This window comes from Myotis lucifugus, unplaced genomic scaffold (assembly GCF_000147115.1).
Source record: "Myotis lucifugus unplaced genomic scaffold, Myoluc2.0 scaffold_125, whole genome shotgun sequence".
Lineage (NCBI taxonomy): Eukaryota > Metazoa > Chordata > Mammalia > Chiroptera > Vespertilionidae > Myotis > Myotis lucifugus.
The window spans coordinates 3,456,168-3,481,183 of record NW_005871173.1 but is presented as its reverse complement, the minus strand read 5'-3'; the positions used below and the strand labels follow the sequence as shown (position 1 = coordinate 3,481,183).

The 25,016-nt window shown below is 41.3% G+C and overlaps 1 protein-coding gene and 1 long non-coding RNA gene across 10 annotated transcripts in view; one reads left to right on the top strand and one right to left on the bottom strand.

The window, feature by feature from the left end:
* LOC111827058 overlaps nucleotides 1-2,329 on the bottom strand; it is a 7,745-nt gene extending 5,416 nt beyond the window's left edge. The window contains exons 1-2 of the long non-coding RNA XR_002830519.1: nucleotides 2,089-2,329; nucleotides 48-185 (exon numbers count right to left, since the gene is read on the bottom strand). This is a non-coding gene — a long non-coding RNA (uncharacterized LOC111827058). The remainder of the gene's footprint in view (nucleotides 1-47; nucleotides 186-2,088) is intronic.
* Nucleotides 1-24,122, top strand: part of SERAC1 (serine active site containing 1) — a 34,663-nt gene extending 10,541 nt beyond the window's left edge. For 3 of the 9 annotated variants that reach the window (XM_023758193.1, XM_023758191.1, XM_023758192.1), the window contains 16 exons: nucleotides 1,875-1,911; nucleotides 4,151-4,284; nucleotides 5,453-5,542; nucleotides 7,230-7,361; nucleotides 9,235-9,356; nucleotides 10,364-10,492; nucleotides 10,956-11,069; nucleotides 12,702-12,864; nucleotides 14,126-14,276; nucleotides 15,999-16,134; nucleotides 17,310-17,404; nucleotides 18,756-18,853; nucleotides 19,923-20,105; nucleotides 21,323-21,466; nucleotides 22,913-22,963; nucleotides 23,086-24,122. In XM_023758193.1, coding sequence (XP_023613961.1) covers nucleotides 1,875-1,911; nucleotides 4,151-4,284; nucleotides 5,453-5,542; nucleotides 7,230-7,361; nucleotides 9,235-9,356; nucleotides 10,364-10,492; nucleotides 10,956-11,069; nucleotides 12,702-12,864; nucleotides 14,126-14,276; nucleotides 15,999-16,134; nucleotides 17,310-17,404; nucleotides 18,756-18,853; nucleotides 19,923-20,105; nucleotides 21,323-21,466; nucleotides 22,913-22,963; nucleotides 23,086-23,291 — 1,985 coding nt within the window. In that variant the 3' untranslated portion in view covers nucleotides 23,292-24,122. Of the gene's footprint in view, nucleotides 1-1,874; nucleotides 1,912-4,150; nucleotides 4,285-5,452; nucleotides 5,543-7,229; nucleotides 7,362-9,234; nucleotides 9,357-10,363; nucleotides 10,493-10,955; nucleotides 11,070-12,701; nucleotides 12,865-14,125; nucleotides 14,277-15,998; nucleotides 16,135-17,309; nucleotides 17,405-18,755; nucleotides 18,854-19,922; nucleotides 20,106-21,322; nucleotides 21,467-22,912 lie in introns of all 9 variants that reach the window. The other 6 variants (XM_023758198.1, XM_023758196.1, XM_023758195.1 and 3 more) reach the window with 6 other exon arrangements.
* Nucleotides 24,123-25,016: the final 894 nt, after the last annotated feature.

The following is a 25,016-nucleotide window of genomic DNA, read 5'->3' as shown; positions in this document are numbered from 1 at the left end:
TCAGAGCCTTCAACAAGTTGTAATCATTTGCTGGTGGAGTCTCTTACCTTCGATTTGTAAAAACGGCAGTAAGTGAAGTGCAGTAAAACGGGGTGTGCCTGTATTGAATCACGCAAAGTCCCTGTTCTCGCAGAGCTTACTCTTGGTCTTCACATAGATCCGTTTTTAGGGAAGATCCTCTTCATCTAGGAAATTTTAAATAGAAAAGGGAACTTTTTCCTCTCTCATTTCTAGCAGAACAGACTCAAGGGTAGTGAATTTTCTTTAGGCCCAGTGATGGGTGGCAGCGGTGGAGAAGGAAATAAACGGCTGCCCCGGGCCCACGCTGTGGCGGCGGGAGGAAGTCCAGGAGCCATGTTGGAATGAAACTGTCCAGAGGAGCTGGACAGCCAGGAGCAGTGTGTGTCGCGCTTCTGACCTCATCCCTGCAGGCCTCCTGGCACTGTCCTCTCCCACCCTGGACCACTAGGCCCTAAGGTTTGGGAGGAATGTCCTCTGCCTTGCCTGATGCGGGAAGTCGATTGGGGAGAGGTCCTTTTCCCTCAGAAGGGAGGAGAATGTGTTCTTGGCAGCTTGTGTTGAAGCTCTGAACACAGGGCTACCTCTACAGTAACCATCTAGGTAACATAGACTCTTGTAGACGGGCCTCAGCCCCTCACCATCATGGCTGGTATGTCAGTTGTGTTCAGTGCATGTAACAGAGACTTGACTACCATGGCTTACGTAGTAAGGTTTTCATTTTTCTTAACATAACAGGAACTCAGGACTGAGACACTTTAGGGCAGGAATTGCAGTTTAGCAATCCTTGTCTTCCTCTCTCACTTCTTTATTGTCTTCATGGTCACAAGATGATTGCTGAATCCCTGGGCATCAAGAAGGCAGCCGGCCAAAAGCTACCTTAAGAGGCTTTGTCTTTTTATTTGGGAGGGATCCCTGTCGACTTCTGTCTCTATCTGACCGGCTGCCACTGTGTTGCACAGCCATCCCTAGCTGCAGAGTTGGGACTTAGATAGGAATCAGGTTGTGTTAGGAAGGATGAAGGGGTTTATATGTGTTAAATAGGCAACTATCTGTGTTTCCACTAGGGTTTTTAAAAATATTAATAAAAGTGTTTTCAACGTTTCCAAATAAACTCATAGAATGTAATGTGTATTTAAAATGGGGCTATTAGCCTAACAGGTTTGGCTCAGTGGATAGAGCGTCGGCCTGCAGACTGAAGGGTCCCGGGTTCGATTCTGGTCAAGGGCATGTACCTTGGTTGCGGGCACATCCCCAGTAGGGAGTGTGCAGGAGGCAGCTGATCGATGTTTCTCTTTCATAGCTGTTTCTGACTCTCTATTCTTCTCCCTTCCTCTCTAAAAAATCAATAATAAAAAAAAGATACTATCTCCTATAAAAAATAAAAATAAAAAATAAATAAAATGGGGCTATTAACCACCAATTTTAACATAATTACTTTGGAAAGAGTCCTTTCGTATCCCAATAGACAATCTTAATCCCTCAATAGAGTCTTAGTAGTGAAAGGGAGAATTATCCCCATTCCTTTATTTAATGGGATGTGAACTAAAAGGAGTCAGAAAGGAAGTGAGCTCCCGGGACATGGCCTTCAGTGGGAGCGCTGGGCCTGGCAGCACCAGCAGAGCAGCGGGGACTAGGGCCTTGCTGATGGGGTGGGGATGGAGGAGGGAGACAATGAGTGTGAAATGAGGTTATATTTTTGCACCCAGTTTATATCTGGGGATAGTAAGCCTGGTGTTGATAGCAACTGATTATATTAATGGAAAAATATCAGTCACTTCTTATCTGAATATGCCTATTTCCTGTCGTTTTTAAAATGAAATTCATCACACTGACTTTTTTTTTTTCCTTTGAAGGAAACATAATAAAGTTTACTGGATCGCTTATTTTAGGGTAAGTGTCAACAGTGAAATACTAATTGGCTTCATTATACTGTTATTTGAGATCTCAATGGAAGTGGTTTACAGTTCGCATGGGGGAGTGAAAGGGTGTAGATCTTGGAAGTAGGTGGATTCATCCCTGGCTAGTCACTGGCTCTACCACGTCGGTGTCATCGCTCAGCTACTTTACCTTCTGCGTACTGGTTTCTCTTGGTCCAAGTGTACGATGGGGATCCTGCCCACGGCACTGTTACTCCGAGGGAAGCACCTGACACTGACAGAGCAGGGACTCACTACGTAGCTGTCACACACCGAAAACCACATCTGGTCTCAGGTTCTAAAGTGGGGGAAGAAGGTGAAAATCAGCTATAGTCAAAATTAGTTTGGGCCGAAACTGGTTTGGCTCAGTGGATAGAGCGTCGGCCTGCGGACTGAAGGGTCCCGGGTTCGATTCCAGTCAGGGGCATGTACCTGGGTTGTGGGCACATCCCCAGTAGGAGATGTGCAGGAGGCAGCTGATCGATGTTTCTCTCTCTCATCGATGTTTCTAACTCTCTATCTCTCTCCCTTCCTCTCTGTAAAAAATCAATAAAATATATTTAAAAAAAAATTAGTTTGGAAAATCCTCTGAATCACCATAAAGCTGTTATGAAAGGAAATTGAGGCTGATTTAGAAAAGCAATTGATTGACATCTCCCATCTCGTGCTATTTCAGAGGCACTTGCTTAATGAATGGAGTGATTCTCTTTCTGGAAATTGTATTTTTATTCTTTTTTTTGGGGGGTGGGGAGTGACATGTTAGATGCATGTCTCATACTGCTCTAGTATTTTTTATTAACAATAGTCTATAAATATAAAACCAGCTCTTGATGCTAAAATGATAAAGGAGATGTATTTGGCACTTTATCCAAATATATACATTTCTCTATGACATCGTAAGGTCAGGCAAAGCATATTTAGAAGATTTTTCCCTTTGACTTATTCTAGGCAAAAGGTAAATGAGTACTCTTTTGTAAAGTAGTTTCTTTGTTTATATCGCAGTTATATTCAGGAATAGAATGGAAATTAATCACACAATTTTTAGTTAAAATTTTTGTCTTTCAGGGAAAGCATGATAAAAATGCTGAATACATTGTCTCTTTTTGGCTGCTCAGATAGATAGATCCCCAAGAGAGAAGAGGGCTCTTTTCAGCCTTGGCTCTCTTCCTCTGGTGCCAGCAGTGTCTGGCCATTTTGTTTTCCCTGCTTTTGCTCTGGGTTAGGAAGTTCAGGAGAACGCTTTAATTAGTATTATACTAAGGGCAGCCTTTGTGTCTGGATCAAGGGAGTGTGCAAGTCAATCTGATTCAGGGGAAAAAATTTCATTTGGGGATACACAACATCAGAGGTGACATTTAAAAACTGACTTTAGGTATAACTCGTAGGAGAGGAGACACTTTCATATGTTGGTGATCCAGTACAAATTGACTAATCCTTTGAAACCACAGTTTGGCATTACATAGTAAAGTGGAATCATAATGTGCTGTCAGCAAGTCTGTAATTCTGCTTCTAGATATGTACCCTACAGGAACAAACACGTGTGTGTAGTGCACCTGGGTGTGACGTGCAATGGTGTTGGTAATAGACCCAAACTACAAAGTCCCTAAATGCCCATCTGGTAGAATGGGAAAATAACTTGTGGTATATTCATACGGTGATGAATCACAACCATAGGAAAATATAAATGCATGAACCGGATACATGCAGCGACATGGATGAACCTCACAGAGGACTGAACAGAGAATACATACAGTGTGATTCCATTCTTGTGAAGTTCACAGGCAGACAAAACTGCTGTTTAAGGACCCATATGCAGATGGTAAACTATGAAGAAAAACAAGGCTATTATTATAATGAAGTCAGAATAATAATTAGCTATGGAGATGAGAGAGTGCGTCAGGATCAGGAAGGGACCCACTGTGGGCTTCTGGGATACTTGTTATTCACGTTCTGTTGTTGTTTTTTTGCCTGGATATGGTAATGTAGCTATTTATTATTATTTGTTAAACTGAAACGTGTATACTTTACACATATACTTTGCATATATACAAATATATGGTATATGCACATTATTGCATATATATTGTTTTCCAATAAAAAAGAAAAGTTAACTATTATCTTTTTAAGTTAACTACTTAAAGCTTAATAAAAGAGTGACTCTTGTGTTACATTTAGATCATATATTTATGATGAATTTTTTGTTTTCTTTTTAGAAGTTCGCTATTTCTTACATATGAACTTCTGGCCCTGAAGAAGTCTTTGACATTAGATACTCAAGTGGTAGAAAGAGAAAAAATGAAGTCATATATATGTATGCACACAGTTTTAGATGAAAGAGAAAATCATGGTAAGTTTTATGGTAAAGTAATCCTATTTTTGTGACAAATGGAAGCTAGTTATTGAATTTAGAAATGAATATTTAAAACACATTATAAATAAGGTAGGTTCAGCTGACTTTAAGAATCACCAGACCCTGTGAGAACCAAGTCCCTAAAGAGTTCATTGGAGCCCAAGTTTTGGGCTTCCATATTTAGCCAGGTTTTCAGTTCTCCTGTAACAAGGTGAAGTGAAAGCTAGCAAGCTGTTTCAGGGTAAACTTGGAGTTCCCCACCTTAGTGGGGACATCAGTCCAGAGGCTGGCCCTCAGTTTGGCATGATTTTGTCACTTGGAGATACTTCTGATTTAAGGGATTTATTTATTCACTGTGCACACTAAACTGGAGAGATGGATTCATAAATATGAATACAAACTTATTTACACAGGGAAAAATCTGTCTTGAAGGCTAGAAAACCTGTTTTTACTAGTCAGAACATTCCTCTTCTCCATAGTTAGGTTACAGGGAAACCTAATTAGTAATCAGACGATTGCTTGGTGAACATGAAATTTGAGAGCAGAGGAGTATCGTTCCATGAAGATGTGGGTAGTCTGGTGAGTCACCACCCTTGACTTGGAGCTGCGTGTTCCTGCACTGTCAGCCAGAACAGCCAGGCCTGCTAGTACATGATGATTCCTGAGTGGGCAGGTTCTACTGCTCCCTGTCCACAAGCTGTGTGTATTATCATTTAACCTTCCTGTATTTCAACTTTTATGGTGTTACAATTTCACTTACACAGATCATTTTTATAGCTTATAATTTACCTATATAGTGAAGCTTAATCTCAGGAGATATCTCCAAATTTTAGTTTGAGAGGGACTATATTTAAGGGACATTTTCCTGAATGTAGCTACTCCTGTGCTGTATATGAGGATTTTTGTTAAATTTAGTGTTTCTGTTTCTGTTTTGTTTTTCACCTTTTCCCTGACTTGGAGAGCAATCTTATTTTGGGATTTAGAACTCTATGTTCCCATAATGGGTTTTAGTTGCTTCAGTCGATGTGACAGTAAAAACAGAAAGATGCTATTTTATACTTTCTTTTTGAAAAAACCTAGAGTTTAGTTATATTTCTCTTTGAAGTATTAGAACTTGGCATTAAGAGTACATACTTGATGTTATTTAAATTTGTAAACACTTTAGGACTCATTTACCAGGCGCGGAAAGAGCTTCACAAAACAGTAAGAAGAATATTGGCAACCTCAGCCAAGATATTACGGGGTCCGTTTGCTGGTAGGTATCAAGTCTTTAACTGGGAATCCTGATCAGTATTCTTAAAGTCATTCGATGGTCTGCCTAAGACATTGTTCCATTTCATGTACTAACATTTATTACAGCAGTGAAATCTTGGGCTATATTAAATTTTAAGCCTTAATTCCTTAAACAATTTTTTCCTTCCATCTTTGAGAATGTATTGTTAGATATTTGTAAATAAATATTGAGACTAAATATACCCTCTTCAATATTTAAAATTTGTTAAGAAATCTCTCTCATGGTTTCTCGTAATGAGAATACTGCATGGAAAATGTAGATTTCACAATCAGCAACTCTGCAGTGTAGAGCTAGCTATAAAAGAACAGAACAGATCTCTTTCAAAAGTTGACGTCATGAAAAAGAAAAGGTGGAAAGCTTTCTAGAATTAAAAGAGACTAAAGAGGCTTAAATCCTGGTTTCAAAAACAGCTTTCAAGACATTTTTGGGACAATTGAAGAAATTTGAATATGGAGTTAGACTGGAGTTTAGATAATTTTGGAGGATATTTTTGTGTTCTTGAGTGTTACAATGGCATTGTGATTATATATAGAATGCAGACTTATTTTTAGGAGATTTAGTGTGACCTATGAAAGGGTAAAAGTCATAGGTCTACAACTTCCTTTTACATAGTTTAGAAAAATATATAGGTGTATGCATATAGATTGAGCAAATATGACAAAATAAGTTTTTAAATCTAGCTGTGGTAGGCAGATGGGTATTAATGTATTATTCTTTTAATTCTTTCATATGTTTGATTTCTTTTTTAAATATGTTTTTTATTGATTTTAGAGAGAGAGGAAGGGAGAGAGGAAGAGAGAAACATTGATTGGTTGCCTCCCATATGTACCCCAACTAGGGCTTGAACCTGCAATCTGGGTATGTGCCTTGACTGGGAATCGAACTGGTGACCTTGTGGTGCATGGGACGATGCTCAACCAACCGAGTCACATTGGCCAGGGCTGTTTGATATTTTTTTAAAATATTTTTTAAATATATATTTTATTGATTTTTTTACAGAGAGGAAGGGAGAGGGATAGAGGGTTAGAAACATCGATGAGAGAGAAACATCGATCAGCTGCCTCCTGCACACTCCCTACTGGGTATGAGCCCGCAACTAAGGTACATGCCCTTGACTGGAATCGAACCTGGGACCCTTGAGTCCGCAGGCCGATGCTCTAACCATTGAGCCAAACCGGTTAGGGCTGATATTTTTTTATAATGAAAAGTTTTTTAGGGAAAAAGAAGAAAAAAAAAAAAGATCACATCAGTTATTATCAATACCTGGAAATAGATTTAACTCTCCTATTGTAGATTTCAAATATTTATAAATTACCACTTTACATAAATGGGAGGATAGCCCTCGCTGATTTGGCTCATTATATAGAGCTTAGGCCTGCAGACTGAAGGGTCCTGGGTTCGATTCTGGTCAAGGGCACATACCTCGGTTGCAGGTTCGATCCCAGGCCCCAGTAGAGGTGCATGCAAATCGATGTCTCTCCCACACTGATGTTTCTCTCTGTCTCTCCCCTCCTCCCTTCCACTCTCTCTGAAAGTCAATGGAAAAATATCCTTGGGTGAGGATTAACATAAATAAATAAACAGGAGGATAAAAATGTTTGTATCTGTTCACATTGCTCACATTGTCTTTTTCTTTCTTTTTGCAAAGACACTTTTAGCACAGTTGACATGGAAGATCATGAATGTGCCGCATGGCTGCTCCTGAAGAGGAGCAGGTCAGGTGACAGGACGGCCCGGTTGCAGGCTGTGCAGGCCATGTCGGAGGCCCACCACTGGCATGGTAATGACCCTCAGCACATGGCAGCCCACTAGCCAGTTCTCCATTTCTGATATAAAAGAGAAGGGAATGAGATTTTAAGGAAGGAAATAATTCAGGTAATCTAAAAATATATTACAAATATTTCCAGAAATTAAAAAAAGAAACTCCAATGCAAACCCACTGGCCTGGTAAGCAGATGTGTTTGGTAAGAACAGCCTCAAAACTGAGGTCGATCTCTTTGTGTAACTTTGTAGCAGAACAAAGTGTTATTTGATTAGAGAAACTCTTGATTCTCATAGTTATGGCCTCATGTTGTATTACATTTTCTTGTGGTTCCTATTTAATGAAATACATTTTAATTGCTTGCTGCACCGTAGCATTATATTTGCTTTCACTTGACAATTGGCCTAATACTAATAATTAGTTAAATGTATCTGGTTCATGTATATCTATCATTGTAAGGGGTATTTAAAATACTTACTTGTATTAAAACCCACAGGTTTTACAGTAAAAATACTCAGCAAGAACTCAGATTCTAGTAGGGATGAATGTACACTTTGAGTAATGTCATCTCATAAAAATGGGTAAACAAATAGAAAAAATAATGTTCTCAAAGAAAAGTCTCAGAATAAGATCTCTGCCTCCATACTAGTTAATCAGTTGATTGATTGGTGGCTGTAATTATAATTAAATTAACTTATTTCATAATGTTAATGGACACTTAGAATAAAAATCTTTTTCAAAATCTGCCTTCTGGGACTCCAGCTCAGACTTACTGTATCAGAAACATCAGGGTTGGAGTCCTGGCATGTGTATTGTGAAATGTTCCCCACACGATCTTGAAGAACTCACCAGATTAGGAACTGCCATCATTAAACAGAGTGTCTGCTTCAGTGGTTGGATTTTGCTTTGATACATTTCTTAGTCTATTTGGGCCACTATAACAAAGTACCATAGACTGGATTTCTCACAGTCTGGAGGCTGGAAGTACAAGATCAGGCTGAGTTGGGTGTCTGGGAGGCCCTGCTTCCTGGTTCATAGCTGGCCACCTTTTCTTTGGGTCCGACCTGGCAGAAGGGACCTGGCAGCTCTCAGGGGTCTCTTTTATAAGGGCACTGATTTCATCATGACTACTCACCCCAAAGGCCCTTCCTCCAAATGCCATGACACTGGGGATTAGGTTTCAACATATGGATCTGGGGGGACACAAACGTTCAGTCTGTAGCAATTGATAAAGAATGGAGTGGTGAATCATGAAGGCTAAGATAAAGTACCTCATACACTACACCAGGGGTGGGGAACATTCAACCTGCGGGCCAGGTAAGGCCCACAGAATCATTTGGTCTGGCCCTGCAAAGGCATTAGGGGTGAGTTAATTAAATGCTTGACCAAACATAGCAGGCTAATTTTTAAATTGATAATTTTATATGGCCCACAAATGATGTTATAAATATCCACATGGCCCTTGGCACGAAAAAGGTTTCCCACCCCTGCTCCACATGGACATCATAGAATGAAGGTATCATACTGTTACCAGAACAATAGACCTAACTGCAATTGCAGGTTTTGGAGTAGCAATCAAAACAGCTTTTGAAGGCTAGAATTATTTTTAAAGAGAAGGTAAATTGGTTCTCACCTATTAACTTTCACATTTGAAGTTCCTCTTTTCAAAAATGTTAGTTAGACCCTGACATACCCAGATAAATGTTGAGGAGAATTGTGAGATCAGATATGGAAATGATGGGCATTTAGCTTATTGATGTTGTAGTTGTGAAAAAATACTTGGGACATATAAACTTGTAATTTAAAAATTAGAGTGCTTTCAAGTAGTTTGTCCATTTAATCCTTGAAACTCTAAGCCAATCTGGGAGCTAACGGCATACTTTTACAATAGATTACCAGTATAGGACAATCGCTCAAGCCTGCGATCTGAGAACTCGTATTGGTTTGGCACGAAGCCAAGAGAGTGATCTTCGCTTTTTTCTCCCTCCACCTCCTTTACCAGCTTTAAATGAAGTAAGTAAATAAAATAATACAGTGAGTGAAAAATTGTTTTAATATATAGTCTTCACTTTGGGTATATAATAAACATTCAAAAAGTAGTTTGTTGGCTACTTTTTACAAGCAAGTAAACAATGTCAACCTGAAACTGTAGTTTTCCTACAAAGATTTCTTGATTCCTCAGGAGATGCTGTTTCTCTGTTATTTTCCCCTTTGGGGTATCGGGGGGTCTCTTGCACCAGAGGATAACTTCATAGCATATCAGCATCCAAGAATTGGTCCCTTGATCTAAGGTTGCTTTTAGATTAGTTTATCTCAACTTCAACACTATTGACATATTTGGCCAAATACTTCTTTTTATTGGAGGGTGTCCTATGCATTGTAGGGTGTTTAACAGCATCCTGGCCTCTTCTCCTTAGATTCCAGCAGCAACTCCAAGTTGTGACAACCAAAAACGTTTGCAGATATTGCTGAATGTTTCCCGAAGTGCCAAACACAGCTGGAGAACCACTGCATAGAGTTACTGATGATGATACATGGAGATTCCAGTTGTTAGCCAGCAGTACAGATATTTGAGCATGTTTCTTGAGTACCTTTCCTAGACTAGAAAAGGAAAAATCTGAAAAGTTGCTATCAGGTTTTGAAGGATTGAAAAACGATTATACTAGGTGTAAGTTATTAGGGAAAATCAGATAGTAATGAGTTCTGGATTTTAAAAGCCAGCTTAAGTTAGAAAGTGTAATCATCATTTTGAGTCAAGAAGTGAAGTAGCCCAGGAGTGGTAATGTAGAGCTTACTTGGCGAGAGGTCAGATTGGGTAGCAGATGCGAAAGCAAAGTATTCAAAACCAAATGATATGTTTACCTGGGTGGGTGACTGTTTTTGAGACTAAAAGCACTAATTTATCTCTGCTTTTTTGTGTTTGTTTTTGTTTTTTTGCTTGTTTGGCTTTCTTTGTGTACTTTTTGTTGTGTTCAGTTGTTGAGCTTAATTATGAAGAATTTATTTTCCTTTTATTTCAGGATTCTTCCATTGAAGAAGAGCTCAGACACTTGCTGGCTTCTTTACCTCAAACGGAGCTGGATGAGTGTATCCAGTATTTTACATCTTTGGCTCTGAGTGAAAGCAGTCAGAGTCTAGCGGCTCAGAAGGTTAGTTCATCTATTCATTCTATAAATATTTCTGAGTTTCCACTCTTTGCAAGGTCTTGTGCCGGTGGCTCAGTGGTTGTCAACCTATGAACTAGGAGGTTATGGTTGGATTCCTTGTCAGGGCACATGCCCAGGTTGCGGGTCGACCCCCAGTGTGAGGGATGCAGGAGGCAGCTGATCATTGATTCTCTCTCATCATTGATGTTTCTCTCTCTCTCTCCCTCTCCCTTCCTCTCTGAAATCAATAAAAAAATATTTTTTTAAAAAGATTGCTCTCTTTTAGGAATACTTCCATGTTTTCTATTCTAGTAAGCAACAGCTTGCATAGCTAAAGTTCCCATAATATTTAGAGACATACGTATTAGTCCTTTCTAATACTGTATGTAATACAGAGATTCTTTTTTGGTTCAACAAAAAATATTAGTCATGCTTTTAGTAAAAGTTTTAATTATCTTACTTTCAGGGTGGCTTATGGTGTTTCGGAGGAAATGGACTTCCTTATGCTGAGAGCTTCGGCGAAGTTCCTTCAGTGACCGTGGAAATGTTCTGTTTAGAAGCCTTAGTAAAGCATTCGGAGGTAACTTACATTTTCAGATGTGGTTTATCTTCATGATCACATTGAAAAAATTATACATGTTCATTTAAGGGAAATTATCCTCATTTATTAGAAAAGGAAAAAAAGCTTTTTGTTTTAAAATTTCTGCTTTTCCCCCATTCATTTGTTCAAATTGATAATCATATTTTAGCAGCAGTACATGAATTTCATTCCTGCTAAATATTTCTAAAAACGGATGTAATCTTACTTGCACTTGAAGAAATCAGTGCGTTGTCTAAATACAGCATTTGTCTTTGAGTTATGCTGCCTTTTTCTACCCTTCTCAGATCATTTTTACAAGTAATATTATCACGTCATTAATTTCCATTAAAACATCTGTCCAAGGTGGTCAAGATAGAAAAAAGAAAGCACTCGAACGACCAGATTGTCAGTGATTGTCAAACTTCTTGGCATTATAACAACCTTCCTATCATGATTATAGTTTGATTTTAAAAAGAAAAAAAATAGCAAACCTCATGGTGCTCAAACATTAGTGCGTAAAAATTCACGTGTTAAAAACACCCATTTCCTGCTCACCTGTGGCAAGTTTCATTGACTGATGTGGGGTAGAGTCCGAACTTTACATTTTTGCCAGGCACCCCCGGCGAGGCTGCGGCTGGTGGTTCTGGTAAACCCACGTGGTGAGGAACGTCATCCTGCACATCCTAAACTCGCCCGTTTCATGTTGGGAACCATCAGACATGGCTCAGGACACGGGCTTTCTGGGCACCTAGTTCCCACCTGTGGAATTAGGGTCAAGGACAAAGCAGAGTAAAATGTCAGACTACCGAAGGGAATGGGGGACAACGAGCTTGAGTTTTTGTGATTTAGTCTGTATCTGAAGTAGAAGATGCATCTGCAGTAGAAGATGCGGTGCATGGAATATAGTAACCTTTCCAGAAGGTTATATTCCTTTCAGGCTTACACATCACAACCGTTAGATGTCAAAAGGCATATTTTAAATGCATGTAAAACGTGATAAAAGTTAATAACCATTTAGAGAATGAAAATTGTTGCATATACGTTAGTGACACGGTGTCGTGTCAGTGAGTACAACTAGAGATGGAAGAGGCAGGCCATGCCAGTGACCTTGGCAGACCAAATGACTTGCTGTCATTCTGTCACCTTACCTTAGTATACACATGTCCTTTGGCTTTCTTTCATCTCTCTTCTCTATTAAAAATTCACATTCCCTTTTCTTTCTATTTGTACTAGATCATTCTCTTTAAACAATTTTCTGACTCCTGAGCTCAGACAATCCCAATAGCTGTGATTCTAAGGTAGTTTTAAGCCAATCAAAGTATCACCAGAAATTGAAACAGTTCTGTAATAATGATGCTGTTAGGTTATTTCTGACCAAGAGCTAAACAGCATAACTTTAAGAATAAAAATTTCAGAAATCCTGGTGAGATAACTTATTTTTTTCAATGGTTTTGAAGCACTTCTCATGTTGACAGGGGTTTGTGTATTAAGTAAGCTGAGGTGAGAGGTCGGTGGTCCCTCAGGGTCTCTGTCCTTGAGCAGGGGCCACCTGGCTGCCCAGCCGCATGCTGTGTTACCTGCTTACTGAATGTGTACGACATAAAGTGGGCTTTCATTCACTTATTGTGCTAGATACCCACACATTGTGATAAAATTGAAGCGAGTGGAGGCTTGCAACTACTTCAGAAGATGTACCAACTTCACAAGGACTGCCCCAAAGTACAGAGAAATATAATACGTATCATTGGAAATATGGCTTTGAACGAACATCTTCATTCAACTATAGTTCAATCAGGTAACAACTTTATATGCTGAGGATTTGGGATCCAGTTCTTTGTTTTCCTACCTCCACCTCTCCTGATATATTCATTTTTCAACTGACTGAAGACTGCTTAGGGCAAGTTATAGGTCCTACAGCATGTTGTTTTAGTGGTGGGGCAAGGAATTGCTTAGTTATTTGGATAATCAACACCTAAGATAATCAGTGTATGGCAATCACATGAGAGCAGTTTTTGCTGATGACCATCTAAATGTTTATATCTTTGATAATGAATGATTGTTAGTGACCAAGATCTGGGTGCTCTGTGTGCTTATTGCTCCTGGGGTGTTTTTATTCTTGACTTTTTCAGTGGAAAAAGCTGTGATAAAAACACACACACATACATACATATCTACATACATACCTGCACATGTACAGTTGACCCTTGAACAACATGGGTTTGAAGTGTGCGGGTCCACTTATGTGTGGGTCCACTTATATGTGGATTTTTTCAATAAATACCTGTACTATTTTAGATCCACCATCCGAGTCCGTGGATGCCAGAGCTGACTGGCTGCGTTGATCTATGCCAGGTTTATAGGGACTTGAGCATCCATGGATTTTGGTATCCGAGGGGCCCTAGAACCAATTCCTGGCAGATACTCAGGGGCAACTTAAGTTTCTGAAGACTCTAAAATTATATGAAGATCTTCAATAGTGTGGTTGGTGGGACCAGTGCCCCTAACCTCTTCACTGGTCAAGGGTCAACTGTTTATACGTATGTTCTTACATTTACATATATTAGAAATTAAGAATTTACGTTTCTTCCTATGAAGGACCACTTACAAATAAATTTTATTTGTTCCTCTTTTTATAGGTTCTTAAGATAGAAACTTAGATCACTGATTTTAACCTTTTCCTTGTTTCAATTATATATTACTGTACTATGCATCAAGCCATTTCAGAACGCACTTGTTAAAACAACAGTTACGTATTTTGCTCATAAATCTGAAATTAGGGCAAGGCGGTGTAGGGAAAGGTTACACCTGCCCTGTGCAGCATCAATTGGGGCAGCTCAGCTGTGGGGCAGTGGATGCACTTTCAAGATCACTTGCTCACAGGGCTGGCAAATTGGTACTGGCTGTCAGCTGGGAGCTCAGTGGGGCTGGGGACATTGGCTCCTTTCCGCCAATGCCCGATGAAAGCCAGGTAGGCCTAGGGCCATCATTTTCAGTCTGAAACCTCTGCACCACCTGAGATGGATGATGGGGACCAGGAGGTGTGTTCTCTTCACCAGGCTGGGTTTCCTTACTGGCAGAAGCACTGAAGTCTCACCACATTGTGGAGGCCTCACATGCCGCCAGAACCCTGGCTAATCTAGACCGAGAGACGGTGCAAGAAAAGTACCAGGATGGCGTGTACGTGCTTCACCCCCAGTGTCGCACAAGGTAAGAGAGCAACTGTCCCCGCAGGGACAAAGGAAAGCCTACAGGGCTTACCGTTTAAATTGATTTCTGCATAATTTAGAGAAGTTAAATACCTTCCAGGTAAGAAAGTCACATACCTGATATACGGAACGTTTGTCCTCATCACCTCAGAAGAATTGCAGGCTGCCACAGGGCGTGGAAGGAGCCAAGTTCTCAGGGTTATTTTACATGAAAGGCTTGCGTTCAGGAAGGCAGCCTTCACCTCGCATTACAGGTCACACTTAAACTGTGCGTGTATTTCTTTGTCTCAGAGCACTTTCCCCATAGATTTAATAACTGATCCAGATTGTACAGGTCGTTCTGGATGGGAAGGAGATAGGACATTATTATTTATATGCAGGCAACCAAATTAGCCTGGGCCTAGACCTCCAGGGACTGGAAGAAGTTTATGCCAGGTTTAAAAGCATGCGCTGGAAGCAGTAAGTTGTAATAAATCTGACTCTCACTCCTCCTCAAGGTGATTTCTGGCCAACTTTTCCAGTTGTGTCATTGACAGAAAGGACCACAGTGAAAAAGTTAGATATTTCTTGGATTTTGTCAGACACTTTAAAATAGTAACTCAGGCCGAAACCGATTTGGCTCAGTGGATAGAGCGTCGGCCTGCGGACTGAAAGGTCCCAGGTTCGATTCCGGTCAAGGGCATGTGCCTGGGTTGCGGGCACATCCCCAGTAGGAGATGTGCAGGAGGCAGCTGATCGATGTTTCTCTCTCATCGATGTTTCTAACTCTCTATCTCTCTCCCTTCCTCTCTGTAAAAAATCAATAAAATATATAAAAAAAAAATTATAAAAATAAATAAATAAATAAATAAATAAATAAAATAAAATAGTAACTGAGAAAAGAGCAAAATCTTTTTTTTTTTAATTTGAAAAATGGATTGCCTGCTTAATCCCAATTTGTAAGTAAAATACTATGGTGTTTGTGTGTTGCATAGTTGTGCGTGCCCTATAAAAAGATGTAAGTAATATACTATCTACATATTTTAAATATCATATCCAAAGAAAGAATATTACTTTAAAATGTCATTTGCAGCCGGCTGGAGTGACTCGGTTGAGTGTCATCCCATGAACTGAAAGTTCACCGATTCGATTCCCAGTCAGGGTAGATGCTCAGGTTGCAGGCTCGCTCCCCAGCAGGGGTTGTGCAGGAGGCAACCAATTGATGGTTCCCTCTGACATCAATGTCTCTCTCCCCTTTCCCTTCTTCTCTCTCTAAAATCAATAAAAACATATTTTTTAAAAAGTCATTCGTTCTATTTCTGATAAACATCCTTGATAACTTTTTGAAAATCTCTTTATGCACGCTGACTTTGAAACTACTCTAGCATATTCTTATTTAATTTTTTAAATACTTATTGATTTATGGGACAGTCTCATGGAATTCTCTGTAGGGCAATCTGACATGTGTCACTTCTCTCATCACTTGACTCACTGCAATTGATTTTAGTTGGTTCGTCTGGCTAGATGTCCCCATTTCTATAGAGCAGAGAGCACACTCCGTGCATGGCTTTGCCAAAACTCCTTGTAGGGTTCTTCAGCAAACCTGCGCTCTAAAGCTCGCCTTCATTTTTATTTTATGTCCTGTAACCCTGCTAAGCACCATCCACAGAGTGTGCTCTGTAGATTCTCACCAAAACAATAATGTGTTCATTCTGCTTCTTTTTAAAACTCTCTCCCCTGTTAGTCAGCCCATTAAAGCAGATGTCCTTTTTATTCACGGCCTTATGGGAGCAGCATTCAAGACGTGGCGTCAGCAGGACCAGGCGCTAACTGAAAAGGTTTCAGGGGATGAAACCAGGTATACAACATGTTGGCCCAAGGTAAGGATACAGCCGACTCTGGTAGCCCACCTTTGGAGCCCTCATTGTGACTTGCTTTTCTATTTTTACTGGGATTTTTTTCTATGCAGTGTTTCTTTCCCCTAGTGACACCTGTGGTATGTTACAAGAACAGCTGGGCTTGTCACCTTGTGTAATTTAGGGTACAGTCTATGACTCTAAGAGACTATTCCAATAAGTAAAAAACAGGGACCAGGGCCAGTTATCATTCACTTCAATTAAAAATATAATACAGCCCTACCTGCTTTGGCTCAGTGGATAGAGTGTTGGCCTGCAGACTGAAAGGTCCCAGGTTCGATTCTGGTTAAGGGCACATGCCGGATTTGTAGGCTCGATCCCCAGGAGGGGGCATGCAGGAGGCAATCAATCAACGGTTCTCTTTCATTGATGTTTCTATCTCTCCCTCTCCCTTCCTCTGAAATCAATAAAAATATATTTTTAAAAAAATATATATGTAACAAATAAGATATTACATGCATGATAGTTGGCTAGTTCTATGATTTTAATAATGATAAAAGTAGAAGGACTTTGAAGAAGTAATTCTACTTTGGATTTCTTTGACATTGTTTCATCCAAAGAGCCTTAACCCTGAGATGCAGTCCCTGAGTGGAAGCTATTGAAGCTCAGTGACATGGTGCTGGGAGCCTGTGGAGAGAGTTCCCAGGGCTTGTCCCACTCTGCTCACTCCCCTTCACAAAGGCCTGTCATGCAGCAGAATGGCTTTTACTCGGTGGTGACATTGAGGTGTGGGATAACGACAGCCTGGTCCATGGAGACAGAACTGGGACTGTACTGAGTGTCTGAGTGCTCGGGTCGAGTCTCTTAACCATCAGACCACACTGTCGGTCCTGAGGTCGTAGCTGTCTGTGAAATGCTTTCAAAAAGCCAATTTGATCCAGACTCAAAAACAGGCCTTGCTTCTGGCTGTAGCAGATTAAAACAGAGTATCCTCTGGAACCTACACTGGCCTTACGCTATCAATACTGATGCCACCTGTGACCAGAGACATGAAAAGATAAAACGCTGGCCCTTTTTTCTAGTCAGTGCGATATTTAGTCAATATCGCAGGAGTCCTTTAGTTATGCATTTCGGTTACTAGGAAATAACAGGGGCGGTGGGAATTCATAATGTTCTTTTGTGCCTTTTATTTTACGTAGACATGGTTAGCAAAAGACTGTCCCGCTCTCCGAATTATCTCTGTGGAGTACGACACCAGCCTTAGCGACTGGAGAGCGAGGTGCCCGACAGAAAGGTAACGGAAGCTTTGGAAGGCGAGGGCCCAGGCCACAGGTGGGCCCTCAGGGGTGGAGACAGGATTTTCTTATGGGAACTAACCTTTCTTCTCTCTATTCTAGAGGAGTTAGCCAGGCATACATTAACGAAACAGACTTAGGTAGAGTGTCAGTGTTGGGCTCCTCACGTGGTTCACTTACAGCTATTCTAGTGGAAGGACACGGACCCCATAGCAAAGCATCCTTTACCCCTGAAGTGAACGTGGTGCTTTTGCTTTTGTGTTCTCAGTCATACTGGCTAAAGGAAGCAAAGAAAACGATGCTGAGCAGTACAGGCTCCTTAGGGCATTCGCATGTCACCTGTGCGATTGTATCACAGGAAGGATACCGGCCTTCGGCTTAGGACCTAGCCAGGGGTCCTCAAACTTTTTAAACAGGGGGCCAGTTCACTGTCCCTCAGACTGTTGGAGGGCCGGACTTTAGTTTAAAAAAAAACTATGAACAAATTCCTGTGCACACAGCGGCGGCAAAAACACCCGGCGGGCCGGATAAATGTTTTCGGCGGGCCGCATGTAGCCCGCGGGCCATAGTTTGAGGACCCCTGATCCTAGACTGTAGCCGGTTCTACCTCTGACTCACTGTGTGATCTTAGACAAGTCATTACTTGTCTGGAGAGCTTGGTCTACAACTTGGGAGACTCGGCCTGAGTCTGGGGGTTCTGAATGGCCCCCACGGAGGTGCCCGAGGAACGGTGCCGAGGGCAGGGAGACAGGACCAGGGCTCCTTCCCACTTCACCCAAGAACTCTGACCAGCCTTTATTCTGAAGAAAGGATTCTACAGGTTGGAAACCACCAGACCAGACAGTTTTGACACTCCCGCTTTGAAAATTACTTATTTTGAATGCTCTCATTCTAATAGCTTTCTGGTATTCTAAGTAATAAATTATAATAATGTTTTCAGCCTCAATACAACAACGACTCAGTACAATGACAGCTGCCTTCATGTAGCGAATCACAAAAGAGGGGCCACGAATGAGAAAGGACCCATGTCCTGGTGCGGGGGCAGCTGGTGTGAGACTGACCTTTGACCTGTGAAAATTGCCAAACTTATATTAGATGCTCAAACAATGCTTGTTTAGTACATGAATGGCTTGTTCTGGGCTTAGATACTCCCAACTATGCCAGTGACGAAGTTAGAAATGGGCAATGAGCAATTGCAGAAGGTGAGCAGAGAGAATAGGGGTATTCCTGACTCCAGATGTAGCACATAGCACTGCTCCAATAAACAAAAGTTCTTGCCTTAGAACTAGATAGCAAACTTTGGGGCGATCAATAGCCTCCTGTCATGCCTGCTGTTTTCATTTTGTTCAGAAAGTCCATTGCATTCAGGAGCAACGAACTTCTTCAAAAACTCCGAGCTGCTGGTGTTGGGGACAGGCCGATGGTTTGGGTGTCACACAGCATGGGGGGTAAGTGCGTGTCATTTCTGTGGAGCGAGCATTGTGAGGGTACTGTCAGCCATGCGGGCTGCCTGAGTTCCTGCAGCTCTCTGTTTACTCGAGAGTGACCCTTTCCCCCTAAACAAATGTTTCTGGTACAGCGAGGAGTTTTTAAATTACTGTTCTTCCGTGCTAGTCCTTTGTCAAGAAGGGACAACCAGTGACAAACCATATAAAAGGGATATGAGTTTGACAACTTAATGCTGTCATGTAATGATAATGAATAACCATCAGAACAGCCCCTGGCTTCTACAAGCCTGACTCGTAACTGTTCCTGCTGGTCCCAGGGCTCCCCTTTCTTCCCTGCACCCCAACCACTGCAGAGGCCATGACTGTTCTAGTGCCACAGCCATAGCCCCTTGGTGCCTGCTTACCCGGCCCTGCAGGTGTCTGCTCTATGACTCCTTGTGTCGCTTGCTGATGGCCATCTCCTCCCAGCCCTCTCCCCAGTCCAGTTCCAAATCTTACCACCTGCTCGCAGAGGGCCTTTCTGAAGCTGCTGCCTAGTTCACCTGCTGAAATGCTCAGGGCGCTGAGTGCAGGCATTCAGCCGAGAGGAAGGTAGTGCCGCCATCTCTGTGACCTTGGGTTTCATTACTGGCTCCATGCCCGTCGGGGAGACAGAAGGCGCCTTCTGGGTGCATTTCCCACAGGAGCTTGTTTTTCACAGAGAGTCGGCTTTGTGGGACAGTGTTTTTGGAATATTAGTACTGTCCTAACGGAGTGGGCATTGGTGGGCTGCTGTGGCAGGAGGGGGAGATTTTCGCTTCATTGATGGACACATAACAGACCTGAAACGCCTTCTGTGGGACAGTGCAGTCTGGGATACAAATGAGTTTCTAGAATCTTGTTTGTAGGTGAGATTCTGATCCAGAGGATAGTGAATATCATCCACTGTCGATATTTTGAGGTCCTGTTTATTCTGAAACTTTAAAGAAAGCATCTCTTTCTCCGTATTTCTTGTTTTGTATATTTTGGGTTTTAAGAGTAATGGAGGGAAGGAAATAGCTTCTGTCTTTGTTGTCTTCTCCACGGCCAGGTCTTCTTGTCAAGAAGATGCTGTTGGAAGCGTCTCAGAATCCAGAGATGAGCACTGTTATTGACAACACCCGAGGGATAATCTTCTACAGCGTCCCTCACCACGGGTCCCACCTGGCCGACTACTCTGTCAACGTCCGCTACCTTCTCTTTCCCTCGTTGGAAGTCAAGGAACTCAGCAAGGGTAACACTGATTTTCTGTCCTGAGGGAAACTGGGATTGTATTAATGTCAATTACCTGGGAAGGGAGAAAAAAGACAGTTTCTAACCTGACGATATCATCTCGTTTTACTATTTGTATATGAATTGTGTTTAGACTATCACGAAAAATGTTTAGTTTACATTTGATTTTTCTTTGATACTTTCCCTTTTTGCCTTAAGCCATTATTTGTTCAAATATAATAATTTTAATACTATGTGAAATGTTTAAAAATTTAAAAGTTATATAATGTTTTGCTTTAAGTATAATTCCAAATTACCAATTAATTGCTTTTTCCCATGAATTTGAAAAATCATCAACTGTTAAAATATGCTCAAGCGTTGAAGATTTTCACCTTACCAACTGTAAAGCATTATATACAGGGCGGGGCAAAAACAGGTTTACAGTTGTTCACATGGAAACTAACAAATAATAATACAAGAGTAAACTCTGTTTGCATAGTCACAGCTGTCAACCTCCTTTGGCCCAGCCTGCACTTGCTTTCGTTAGTAAGCGTTTTCTTTTTCTCTGGAGGACCCGTGGATCAGAATGTGGAGCCCTCGGCTTGAGCTTAATGCGCCAGATGTCTTTTTATTCCTATTTTCTCTCACCTTTATGCAGAGAGAGTTACTTTATCTTCTGAACCTTTCGTTGAATTTTATTTTTTGCAGTCAAATGTTATTTTCATAAGCTCTTTCTTGTTCTTTGATCCATTATCTTTTGTCTCTTTCTAAAGAGACAAATTAGTGGGAGGTTTAAGTTTCCCTGTTTCTTCCCCAGTCCGGTTTTCTGTTTGCTCCTCGGGTCTGACTTTAGGCTGTCAGCTTTCCTCTGATATCCGGTGCTTCTTGGTTGTCCTTTCGTACTTGAGGCTGAGGGACTCTGATGTAGACAGGCTTTGGTATGGGAGGCTGTGCTGTAGGGTGGGTGTGGGGTGCCAGCCAGCTCACGGGGGGTGGGGGGGGCAAGTCCCACACACTGGGGGCTGCTTCCTGTCAGCAGTAATGTGGGAGCTCTCCCCCCGACACTGGCCACTCAGTTCTGCGTTTAGCCCTCTGCTCTCAGCTTAAGGAAGGAGAGACAGTAAAGGAGCCACCATCTGAATTAGAACCCTGATTTTCCCTCTCAATTTGGAAGGTTGTATTTTATTGTGAATTGGATAAACAGAACCTGTCATGGTCTTAGTCTCTGTAATTTTACAGATTCTCCTGCGCTTAAGGCACTACAGGATGACTTTCTGGAGTTTGCTAAAGACAGAAACTTCCAGGTGCTGAGTTTCGTCGAGACCCTGCCAACCTCCATTGGGAGCATGATTAAGCTCCACGTGGTGCCCGTGGACTCAGCAGGTACTCCCTCTGCAGAAACTTGTTGGCCATTAGACACCTAGTTGGTGATACTTAGCATTTAATGATAAGCGTCACCTTTTATATTTAGTTTCTCAGTTTTAGGGAGATCTAGATTCTAGTCCTGTTATTCTTTTCAGCCACAGACTGACATTTCTCTGCAAACATATAACCTTGGTATTACCACTCCCCGCCCTTCATTTAGTTGATTAGGTGGCAAAGGTTAATTGGCTAACTCTAAATTAGCCATCAACAGTGAACTCTTAAGGTAAGAATACAAAACCCTTCTATTAGCTAGACTGAAAGGGGCATTTCATTTAAAAGACTGATAACTGCATGCAGAAACCTTAAAGATCAACTAAAGGTAGGGAGGCTTTAGTAAATAAATGGAAGATATATGGAATATTCAACAAAGATTTTGATGGAAAAAACTGTTAAAAATAGAATTTCCTCACAATCCCGAAGGTAAGGGAATGACCAGTACCTGCTGCTATAGTGTATTGCACTGTGCCATAGGCTCTTTGAGAGTAGGGTCCGAATCTTCATTCTCCTTGTGGCTCCTTGATGACTCCGTGATGGTAGGTGACCATGCCCGTCACTCCCCGGACTCCTCAGCTTGCTGTGAAACCCTTTTCTGATCACCCGGGAAGCGGGCTTAGGTGCTGTCCTGGGAGCCCGCAGCGCTCCCTGCAGCCAGGGACAGTGTGTAGCTGGAGCACTCGCTGGGTGGCTCTTTGGTTTGCATAACATGTTTTGTCCGAACCTCCTTACATGCTACCTAAATAAAATGAAAAGCCTCAATACTCTAGTGAAACCTAAAGATGGTTTTTCTCCAAGAATGTGCCATAGGATGAGCAGTTACTATTTAGTAGTTGGAGAGCTCAAGGAACAGCTTCTGGTATTTACCAAAAAGGACTTTGGAAGCTTAAACCAAAAGCAAAGTTAATATTATAGATTAACTGCTTGTGGTGACATAGCCTCATCATAATTCCGTGTGCACCTTCTTCTGTGTCACCAGGAGGCTCTCTTCCTCCCACACCACCACCAGCAGCCCGGGTATGGGTAGCATGGACCCCATGTGAGAGATTCCCATTCTTCATACTGGGACAAGGGGGCTCATTCATGATCAAGTTTTATAATATAAACTCTGGAAAAAAGTGTTTCTATTATATTATAGTGATCAGGCCCTATTCACTACTAAATTAGGAAGTAGGCCAGAACACAAATGAATTTATGAAGCATAAATTATACCTGCTGAGAATCCTTTCGGGCATGATTACTCAAATATAGTTTAGCTACAGTGAAACTTAGCTACAGATCCTTATCTTTTAAGAGTCCCTGCCACAACCAAATGAACATTTAGAACTGAAAATCTGGCCTCTTTCCGTATTGATAGGGGAGAAGCTTACATTTTTACTTAGATGTTATTCACATTTTTGTTTTCTTCAGATTTAGGCATTGGAGATCTAATTCCTGTGGATGTGAACCACCTGAACATTTGTAAGCCAAAGAGAAAGGATGCCTTTTTGTACCAGCGTACCTTACAATTCATCCGTGAAGCTTTAGCCAAAGACCTTGAAAACTGACCATTAAATTACCTTCCATTTTTCATGTGAACACAGTGCAAGAAGCTTGGTGGTCTCTTTCGAAGCAATCATGCAGACACAGCCACTGTGGCATCAGCGTGGTCTGGAGCATGTTGCAGGCAACAACACTGCAAAGCACAAGTGCAGAAGTGGCAATCAAAGAAGGAAGGGCAGACGGATTCTTTCGATTTCAAGGAGCTCCATGTGTGCCAGTTTATGCTGTGAGGTGTTGTCCCTGGTGAACAAGCTGCTGTGGGTAGAGAATACCTTTTGTCACCTGTGACTGTCTATAGCTTACCCTTGCGGAGCACTGATGGCTTCTGAAGGGATAGCGAATCGTCAGCTTACCATAACAATGCTATTGGGAGAGTACCTAGAATGGGCAGGAGAATGATCTAGAACATAAAGGACTGTTTTTGTTCTGGGATTCCATGTGCTGTAAATTTTTACTAACATGTAAGTGTAAACCTTTGTCTAACATGTTAACTGTTGGACCTGTTGCCAGTTATGGCTCAGTTCCTTGTACGTTTTTATTTTCATACGGCTGAGAACAGATATTTCTCTTCAAAAAATCTAGCTTACAGAAATTCTTTCCAGACTTTAGCTACCTATACTTGTATTTTTCCCAGATAAAGTAGCTAATCCATTATTGATCACAGTGTGAATAAAACTATTCTAAGCCATTATATAGATTAGTAATACTTAGTATCAAGATTCTCAGATTCTCTTGAGGCCAAGTAAAATATCCCTTTCTTTCCTGCTCCTTTGACCTCCAGCAAGTGAGAAATAGGAAATCATGTTGACTTTTTCTAAATAATGGCATTATTGAGATATAATTCACATTTCATAATATTTACCCTCTTAACTCAAGGTTGTTTATTTTTAGTATATTTACAGAGTTGTGCAGTCATCGCCACTGATCTCAGAACATTTTTATCATACCCCCAAATAACCCCATATCCCGTAGCAATCACTCCTCACCTTTTCTCCCCCCAGCCCTGGCAAACACTAATCTACTTCATCTCTATGGATTTGCCTGTTTTGAACTTTCATATAAATGGAATTATACACTATGTGCCCTTCTATGTCTGGCTTCTTTCTCTTAGTATAATGTTTTCAGGGTTCATCCATGAGGAAGCATGTATCGGGGCTTCGTTCCTTTTTATGGCCAAGTAATATTCCATTGTATGGATATACCACACTTATTCATCAGTTGATGGCCATTTAGATTCTTTTGAATTTGAGGGTATTATGCTGCTTGAACATTCATGTACATTTTTGTGTGTGTGGATGTATGTTTTTCATTCTCTTGGATGTATACTAGGAGTGGAATTGCTGGGTCTTATTAAGCTCACTAGAGGCCTGGTGCATGAATTTGTGCATGGGTGGGGTCTGATCTGGCCAGCCTGCCCCAATCGGGGCGATTGGGTGAGGCTGGTTGGGGGGAGGAGCTGCAGGCAGTTGGCCGGCCAGTCCCGCCCCCTGGTTGAACTCCCAGTCGAGGGGACATTTTGCATATTAGCCTTTTATTATATAGCAGCGGTTCTCAACCTGTGGGTCGCGACCCCTTTGGCAGTCGAACGACCCTTTCACAGGGGTTGCCTAAGACCATCCTGCATATCAGATATTTACATGACGATTCATAACAGTAGCAACATTACAGTTATGAAGTAGCAACGAAAATAATTTTATGGTTGGGTCACAACATGAGGAACTGTATTTAAAGGGCCAGAAGGTTGAGAACCACTGTTATATAGGATATAACCATTTTGAAGATGATGGACATTATAGAATGGGGTAGTCAAAGCTAAAACGAGTACAGAATCTATAGGTAAACAGGTCATCAGCATCTAATGGTTTAATTATGCAACAACCTAACAAGTGACTTAACCACTGTGTTATTGTGTAGATACAGTGAATGCAATGGTTATTAGCTAACAATAGTAAGTAACAACAATAAATGCTAG